At 34.8% G+C, this 8,158-nt stretch overlaps 1 protein-coding gene across 1 annotated transcript; it reads right to left on the bottom strand.

Moving 5' to 3' along the window:
* Positions 1-514: 514 nt before the first annotated feature.
* Positions 515-1,627, bottom strand: LOC145806733 (phytoene synthase, chloroplastic-like). Its single transcript, XM_082904498.1, has 3 exons — positions 1,326-1,627; positions 1,031-1,223; positions 515-732 (listed from the first exon to the last, which is right to left on the bottom strand). The coding sequence occupies exons 1-3, from the start codon at positions 1,547-1,549 to the stop codon at positions 568-570; spliced, it is 582 nt and encodes a 193-aa protein (XP_082760624.1). The 5' UTR covers positions 1,550-1,627; the 3' UTR covers positions 515-567.
* Positions 1,628-8,158: the final 6,531 nt, after the last annotated feature.

Genomic DNA, 8,158 nt, shown 5'->3' with positions numbered 1-8,158 from the left:
TAGGAGCTTTTCAAATGTGACCATTATATCAAAGAGATCATAAAATTCCCCTTTACCTCGATGGCTGCCACGTGGCTATCTTCATCAACTGCAACCTCTCTCTCTATATATGATTTCATAGGAAAACTATTTGACTCTATCATCATATTAGTCATCACCCCCAAAACGTAGAGGCAGTTACTGACACCCATGGCCTCTGATAAAATGAACTACTTTTACTCACCCCACTGCCACGTGGCTCTTTCTCATCATTGATTTGTCATTTTGGGTCCAAACACAATGATACATATTTTGAATTCAAATAATTACATAGAGAATTACATTCATTCTAGATGTGGTCCATATCACACCAATTCTAAATTTACATTGTACACTTAACTTTTGGGGAACAAATTCTGGGTACATGAACATTTTTCACAAATTTTAGTTTCTTAGGAAAGAATTTTTTTTGAAAACCAACACTCTATGTTTAAAACACATTCAACCTTGAATATACATGTCCTGTTCTGTTTCCATCAAACATTTTTTTGTTTTGGTATTTTGGCTGGCTGTAGTAAATAGATAATTTTAAGGAAAGACGAGACTAGGCACTGATGCAGCTCTAGTGTATGCTAATGGCAGCATGAGAAGCTTCTTAGTCCTCCCGACATAAGCTCGCTTTGTCAAGTTATCATAATCGTTATCCTCGATTGCATCCAAAATCTTGCGATATAACAGTAACGATGACCAGACCTGCAAATATTTTCACCAACAAAAACATTACATAAGATGCTTTCATTCAGTACGATAAAGCTTATAGCTTTACTGCAGGAGCTGCTAATTGTAACTTATTAAGCAAAAATTACTTAAATAATAAAAAAATTGATTATTGAGAACTTGATTTTAGCTTCTGCGTTTAGATTATTAACTGGTGAATAGGTGCACCGAACAGAACAAGGTATGGGGTATTTATTGAGTAGGAGGGGTAGGTTTGTTAAATTTTATTATATGATATTGATACGGATATGGGTATGGATATGATGATGATTACCGGCCAACGACTAGCCTTGTCAAGCTGAGAAGCTCCCTCCTCAGCCTGGTTGAAATAGAATCTTGCTCTTGCAATCTGCTCTTTCATGAATTCTCTCCATCCATCACTCACCTTTTTCGAGAACACATCCTCATCGCATAACCCAAATTGAGCCAGCTCATCTTGGGGAAGATAAACTCTCCCTCTCATGGCACTGCAAAATTATGGTTATTAAAAGAACGACATTGAGAATTGAGGAGCAAATTTAAAATTTGAAAGCACATTATTAGATTTAGAGTGAAGCACAAGTACTAACTCTTCTCCCACATCTCTAAGAATGTTGGTGAGTTGATTTCCAATGCCCAAGTTCAATGCTGCATTGTATATACTTTGAGCAGAAACTGCAGATTCTGGTGCTATCCCCATTACCGGAACGCTCATTAGCCCAACAGTCCCAGCCACATAGTAGCAGTAAAGGTAGAGCTCTTTAAAATTCTCATATCGACTCTTCCTCAGATCCATTCTCATGCCCTCTATCATGTCCCTGAAAGGCTGTCATGTCATTTATTGCACAAACAAATTGTTTTGTATCAGATTCAGATGGCATTGAATTGAATGGAACATAATAGGACTTTGAATTTGAATTGAAGCAAATGGGCTTTTGTGGGCAGTAAATTAATTTTCAAGGCACCTTAATGTCTAGAGGGAACTTGTAAACAGTGTGAGTGAGTGCAGCATCCAACATGTCATAGGGGCGTCCGTGGAAGATGTCGTGCAGTCTCTTTTCCCACCTGTCCAACACTGCCGAGCTTATGTGCATAGCATTCGGCCCATCCACCAGTTCATCTGTCCTCCTGCACCAAACTGCAAATAACCATTCCAACTTCAAAATAATAATAATAATATCTTGAATAAAATACCACAAGAAGAAAAAAATTAAAAAAAATAATGACATCCTTGGCAGCAAGGATTTGCTTCCAAATCACTCTCTCTCACTCACTCTTACGTGTTAATCATCTAAATCAATCAATAACTTTCTTACCATAGATTGCCCATATTGCTTTCTGTCTCTCTTCTGTCATCAATAATGTCCCTGAATCATCATAGTTAATCAAATCAAACAGTACTCTCAAAGTTCAAGCAGATACATCGATTCAATAGTAATTACAAAGAGAAAAGTTAGGGATCATGAATTTTTTTTTATAAAAATAATCATGAAAGATTTATGATCCTTGAATTACTTTGATTAGTCTGTGGTATTTTATTCTAAGTGTAATTCAAGAGCCACAAAACTTTCATAATTATTTTCGTGAAAATTTTTTCATGATACCTAGCATTGTTAATTACAAATATACAATTTGAACCGAAGTCTGAATTTGCTGAATTTGGGATTCCAACTATGGGGGTAAAGTTGTGAAATCCCAATTGTTCATTGAAGGGAAAGCCATTCATTTTTTCATGCGAAATATAAATGGAAAAAATGGGTAGTTATTTTTCACATTGACACTATCTAAACCTTTTAGTTTCCGGACGGCTAGGATTTCTCTAACTTCACCTTGAAGTCAAAGCCTCAAATTCGCAAATCACGGTGAGATACATGGGATTTGAAAATCATTTTTCATATTGAATTCATATAGAATTTTGAAAATATAAATTGGTAAAAATTATCATGATGAAGTTAGTTTAGAGTTTGGTAAGTAAACAAATAAAAAATGAAGATTGACTCAGTACAGGAGGTATTTATGAAAAATAAACAATTTTTTTGTCATGCAATATTTCTTAGGACTGCTTAGAGAACCTTTAACATGAAAATTACTTTAGTTTGCATGCAAAGAGATTATTGTTTCTGAGTTTTGAATCCATTGACATTCATTGAGGTCTCACAAGGCGTTAGATGTACACCTAGTTCAATTACTTTAGAAAATGATCCTAAAATGGCCGGCCCCAAATGAGGCCTAAAACATTTGGAGAAATTTATATGATCCAACTTTTGGAAAAAGAGGAAACAAAGATGAACAAACCTAGGTAGAAGGTCTTAGCATATTCTGCACAAAGATTCCTGCATCTTTGGTAAGCTTCTTCGAGGAATGTAGGATGGAACTGTGGGTTTATGTTTCTGCAAGAATCATCATGGTCAACTGTGGCAAAATTGTTTGTGTGATAAGAAGACTGCCTCTGGACAATTTCGGAAACATGGAGATCAGTGTGAGGAATGCCTAGAACCGATAATTCAGGTATGGAGCGTGGCCGAATTTGCTTGGGGGCTGTGGCTAACTCAGCTCTCACTCTCATCCTCGCTGCAGCAGGATTTGACATTTTAAAATATTTCTGAGACAGAAAATTGCCATTGCCATTCATATTGATGCTGGCTTTGATGCAAGGCTTAGGTGCAAGTGAAAATGCACGACTCATTTTTGAAGAATCTACAGCCACCATAGCCACAGCCACAAGTAATACAATTATACAAGTAACAGCAGCAGCAGCAGCAGAGCAGGAGGCAGGCTGAAAAAGAAACTGATTCAACAAATGGTGTACACCCTCCTCTTACTCATTATTAACATATAGGGTATATTATGGCGGTAGTTCCTGTACTTTGGTTTTTGTGTCATTTTGATCTCTATAATTTTAATTGGCTTGATTTTGATTATGCATTAATGATTTTGTCTTAATTTGATCCAATTAATTATACTTTCAACATTTTTTTTTAATGAAAATACATATATAAGTGGCATGTGTCATAATTTTAATGGCAAAAATACAAACTTAACCAACTCAATGAGTTAATCTCAACCAATTTAGTGATAATTTTTTATCAAAAACATTACTGCCATTATCAATTGGACTAAATTAATACAAAATCTAAAATTAAGGGTCAAATTTAAACCAATTAAAAATTGGATAAATTACAAATACATATTTGATTAAAATATGTATTTGATTAAAATAAGAATCGCCTCCTGTGGTTTTGAAAATTACATTTCACCTCCTGAGGTTTCTAATTTTATAACAAATCGCCCATTTTATTAATAAATCATCAAGTCAATTAACAGTTTTTAATAATAGTAAAAATATGTTTCAATTAATAATTTAGGTAATTTTACTATTGTATAGGAGAACAATTATGAATTTCATTTTTTAAGTTACTTCTATTAAATAAAAAATTCTAATAAGGGAGTATTTGTAATTTTTCAAATCACAGGGGACAATCTGTATTTTAAGCAAATCTAAAGGGATGTATTTGTAATTTACCCTTAAAAATGTAAGGACTAAAATAATATATAAAGCAAATATAGGGACTATTAGTATAATTTTCTCAAATATATATGGAATCAGTTAATTTAAAACAATCATGAGACGTTACCCATCATTCTTCATTTTTAAATGAAAACCCATTACGTACATCTTCTCTTTCTCTCAACATACTAGACAACAATGTTACCAACACAAGAAAATTTAAAAATGTATATATGTATATATATATATATATATATTAATCTTAGGTGTCGTCTTATTTAAATATGAATCATATATTTTTCATTTAGAAAATACTATTTATACATTAAATTCATACAAAAAATATTATAAAAATTATATGACAATATCATTTTCATAAATAAATGTCATCATTGTGGTGTTTTGATTTAAAATAAATAGTTTATATTGAATCACATTATCATATATAAAAGTTTTGCATGAATTTTTTTTTTATTTATATATCACTATTCATTTAATTTTCTATACACATTTTCTATATTGGTAAGTGTACTATTTGGCATATGATGTGTAAGTAGAAATAAAAAAAAAAATGCACTTGTCATTTAAAAAGAATAAATAAATAAAATAAAAAATTGTACATTGTGATTTGTGATGAAAAATAGTATATAGTTGGCATTAGTGAAGATGTAAGTTACAAAGATGCGGGCTTTGTCTGTTTCATAAGAACCTTTATGTTGTATTTGGTTGAAAGATTTAAAGAGAAATTTGAAAAAAAAAAAAGAAAAAGAAAAAGATATGTGAAATTAAGTAATATATATATATATATATATTTTATTCACATTTTATTCATCATTTTTATTTTTCTTTCTAAATCTCTTCTCAAATCTCTTAACCAAATACAACATTAATTGTTGATAAAAGAGTCTGTCTCCTTCCGCGACCGAAATGAGAATCTTCTTCACTTCTGATTCCCCAATCCTTTAAACACCTCCAGTTTTCAGTTCTCATGTTTTGTCCTGGAGTTCTCTGAGATTAAATATTTTTTCTCCTGCCACGTGGATGCCTATTTAATTAAGCAAGCTATTAAATTATTCAACATTCAGACAAGAAAGGTATGTTCTACCTGTCATTTTCTTTATGCTGAATATTAATTGCCCACCAACTTCATTTTAATCAAAATTCTACCCATAATTATTGAATAATCTCATAGTATCAACTTGGTGTGTCATGAAACATCATGTCTAAGTTTCAAGTTCAACTTGGAAGGCTAAATTAATTATGTAGTCATTATGTTTACTCACATGATATGTGTGGGGACATAAAATTTTTGAATAACGACACGTGATCGAGGTGTCACCGAAGTGCCAGTCGAAGTACCACGTGTCCTGGTCATGACGCCGAGATAATCTCGGTTAGGCCGAGGTTATCAACGAGAATATCGAAATCCGAGATAAGAGGATAAAGAACAAGAGTCTTAGAATGGGAGGAGACTTCAGTTTGGGTAAAGATGAGACTCTTAGAGAGCTTATCCTGATCCTATTAGGAGTCCAAGATTAGCAGTAATCCTGAGTCCATTGGAGTTAGGCTTCCATTGGGACTAGGATTGAGTTGGCTATAAAAGAGAGGCACCCCCATGGGTCTAAGATATGCTTTTGATACTCAAGCTTGTGAGTTTAGCACTTGATTTATTTTTGAGAGATATACTGACTTGATCGTCGGAGTGCCCCCGGGTGGATGAACCACCGCCGGAATCTTTTCTTTCTGTTGCAGGTCAGCCAGGTGCCATCTATTCTGCCAGTGCTCTCTAGCTGGTTACTAAGCGGCCAGTATGGTCAGAAAATCACTCATACAATTTGGCGCCGTCTGTGGGAAAGAAAGAAGAATAGATGGCCAATGAAAGAAAGAAGAATAGATGGCCAATAACGGACAGAAGGATCAGATTGGAGACAACACTCCTGCTGGGAGTGGGAGACCTATCAACCTCGACATTGAAGGGGACGACCGCAACACAGAAACTCGTGACTAGAGTCACGGAGTGAAAGACGCCGGCCAGAAAGGTGACGCACCAAAGACAACAGATCGAAGCGGATACTACAAACGAAGATGACCTCCAGGTATGGAAGGATAGATACCTGCGGAGGAACGAAGACCCTTTCAGAAGGGATGCAAAGACAGGGGGCATGAGCGCTCCCAAGGAGATAACATTCAAGTATAGAAGAACTCATCCTAAGTGAGCAGATCCCGGATTCCAAATCCTGGATCCCGGATCCTAGAAGACATAATCTCGGCCTAGATGGGTAGGTCCGAGAAGAGAATAGCTCAACTTGAGTGAGCAGATCCAAGATTCTAGCAGACAAGATCTCGGCACTTAAGTCCGAGAAGAGAAGAGCTCAGTGAGCAGATCTCAGATCCCAGAAGATAAAAAAAAAACACACAAGGTTAGACTGCAGTTAGCCAGGTTGAAGACCTTTTATAAGATTCGCAAAGGAGTATGTGGAAGTCATGCAGGGGGCAGAGAGAAGAAGAATATGTTTACCATTTGTTGAAATTTGCAGCAATTTACAAGTTGGTTAAACCGATATGATGTTTACCACTTGTTGAAATTTGTAGCAATTTACAAGTTGGTTAAACCGATATGATGTTTACCACTTGTTGAAAGTTGTAGCAATTTACAAGTTGGTTAAACCGATATGATGTTTAACACTTGTTGAAATTCTGTGTGAATTTACAAGTTGAAGTTAAACCGAAATCACTGTTTAACACTTGTTGAAATTTGTGGACAATTTACAAGTTGAAGTTAAACCGAAATCAATGTTTAACACTTGTTGAAATTTGTGGACAATTTACAAGTTGAAGTTAAACTGAGGTCATTGTTTAACACTTGTTGAAATTTGTGGACAATTTACAAGTTGAAGTTAAATCGAGATCATTATTTAAACAATGATTGAAACTTGAGAAAAATTTACAAGTTGAAGTTAAACCGATGTCATATTTAACACTTGTTGAAATTCTGTGTGAATTTACAAGTTGAAATTAAACCGAGGTCGTATCGGAAGAAGATTGGTTTAAACACTTGTTGAAATTCTTTGTGAATTTACAAGTTATAGTTAAACCGAGGCCGTATCGAAAGGAAGATGGTTTAACACTTGTTGAAATTTTGAGAAAAATTTACAAGCTGAAGTTAAGCCGAGGTTATGATAAAGGATGATGGTTAAAACACTTGTTGAAATTTTTGAGAAAAATTTACAAGTTAAAGTCAAGCTCAAGCAATATCTGCGTACTTGCCGAGACTACCAGGTTGTCAAAACTTGAAGTATGGAAAACTGAAGTCTTGATAGAAGACATTGAGAAAGTGACAAGTCCTAAGCAACACTTGTGAAAATATTTGTTACAATATTTTCAAGTGTTAGGACAAGGCCGAGATGAGCAAGATTAGAAGTTGTGACAGAGGTATTTTATCCAAAGAGATTGCACAGTCAATGTGTACTTTGAAGACATACAAATTAGAGAAATGCATTTTAAGAAGAAAGAAGGCACTTCGGCCTGAATATTGAAAAATAAATTATTCAGACTACAAAAATGGCACGTCGGCCTGATTAAAAGCATACAAAGAAGGACAAAGTACAAGGTACAAGGAGTAAAAGAAGGAGACAAAACTACTCGGCATCAATGGCAGGATATAGAAGACAGTTGGGAAGACTTCTCAGCAGCCTTCTCGGCCTCGAGCTCAGCATCGATCTCCCGAAGAGTTTGATCAAAGCTCTTCTCGGCTATTGGCACCTCAGAGTTTGAAGGCAAGGATTGAAAGCAAGAATCTGGAAAAAGACACAGAAAACAGAAACAAGAATGTAATTCGTAATCAAGAATGGTGATGAAGCTATTAGGAAATCAAGGCAAAAAGATTGCACAGGTGTGTCAAGCCAAGAACAGTGG

The sequence above is a fragment of the Camellia sinensis genome, chromosome 14 (assembly GCF_055761805.1).
Source record: "Camellia sinensis isolate YWXY chromosome 14, ASM5576180v1, whole genome shotgun sequence".
NCBI classification, from domain to species: domain Eukaryota; kingdom Viridiplantae; phylum Streptophyta; class Magnoliopsida; order Ericales; family Theaceae; genus Camellia; species Camellia sinensis.
Note: the sequence above shows the minus strand (reverse complement) of the source record. Positions and strands in the feature narration are given on the sequence as shown.

What these genes read in the sequence shown, in the direction of transcription:
- LOC145806733 (XM_082904498.1), bottom strand. Translation starts at nt 1,549, where the DNA reads ATGATAGAGGGCATGAGAATGGATCTGAGGAAGAGTCGATATGAGAAT. An exon ending in CTTAGAGATGTGGGAGAAGA is followed by an intron (nt 1,224 to 1,325) that starts GTTAGTACTTGT and finishes ATAATTTTGCAG; the next exon opens with TGCCATGAGAGGGAGAGTTT. An exon ending in ACAAGGCTAGTCGTTGGCCG is followed by an intron (nt 733 to 1,030) that starts GTAATCATCATC and finishes AAATATTTGCAG; the next exon opens with GTCTGGTCATCGTTACTGTT.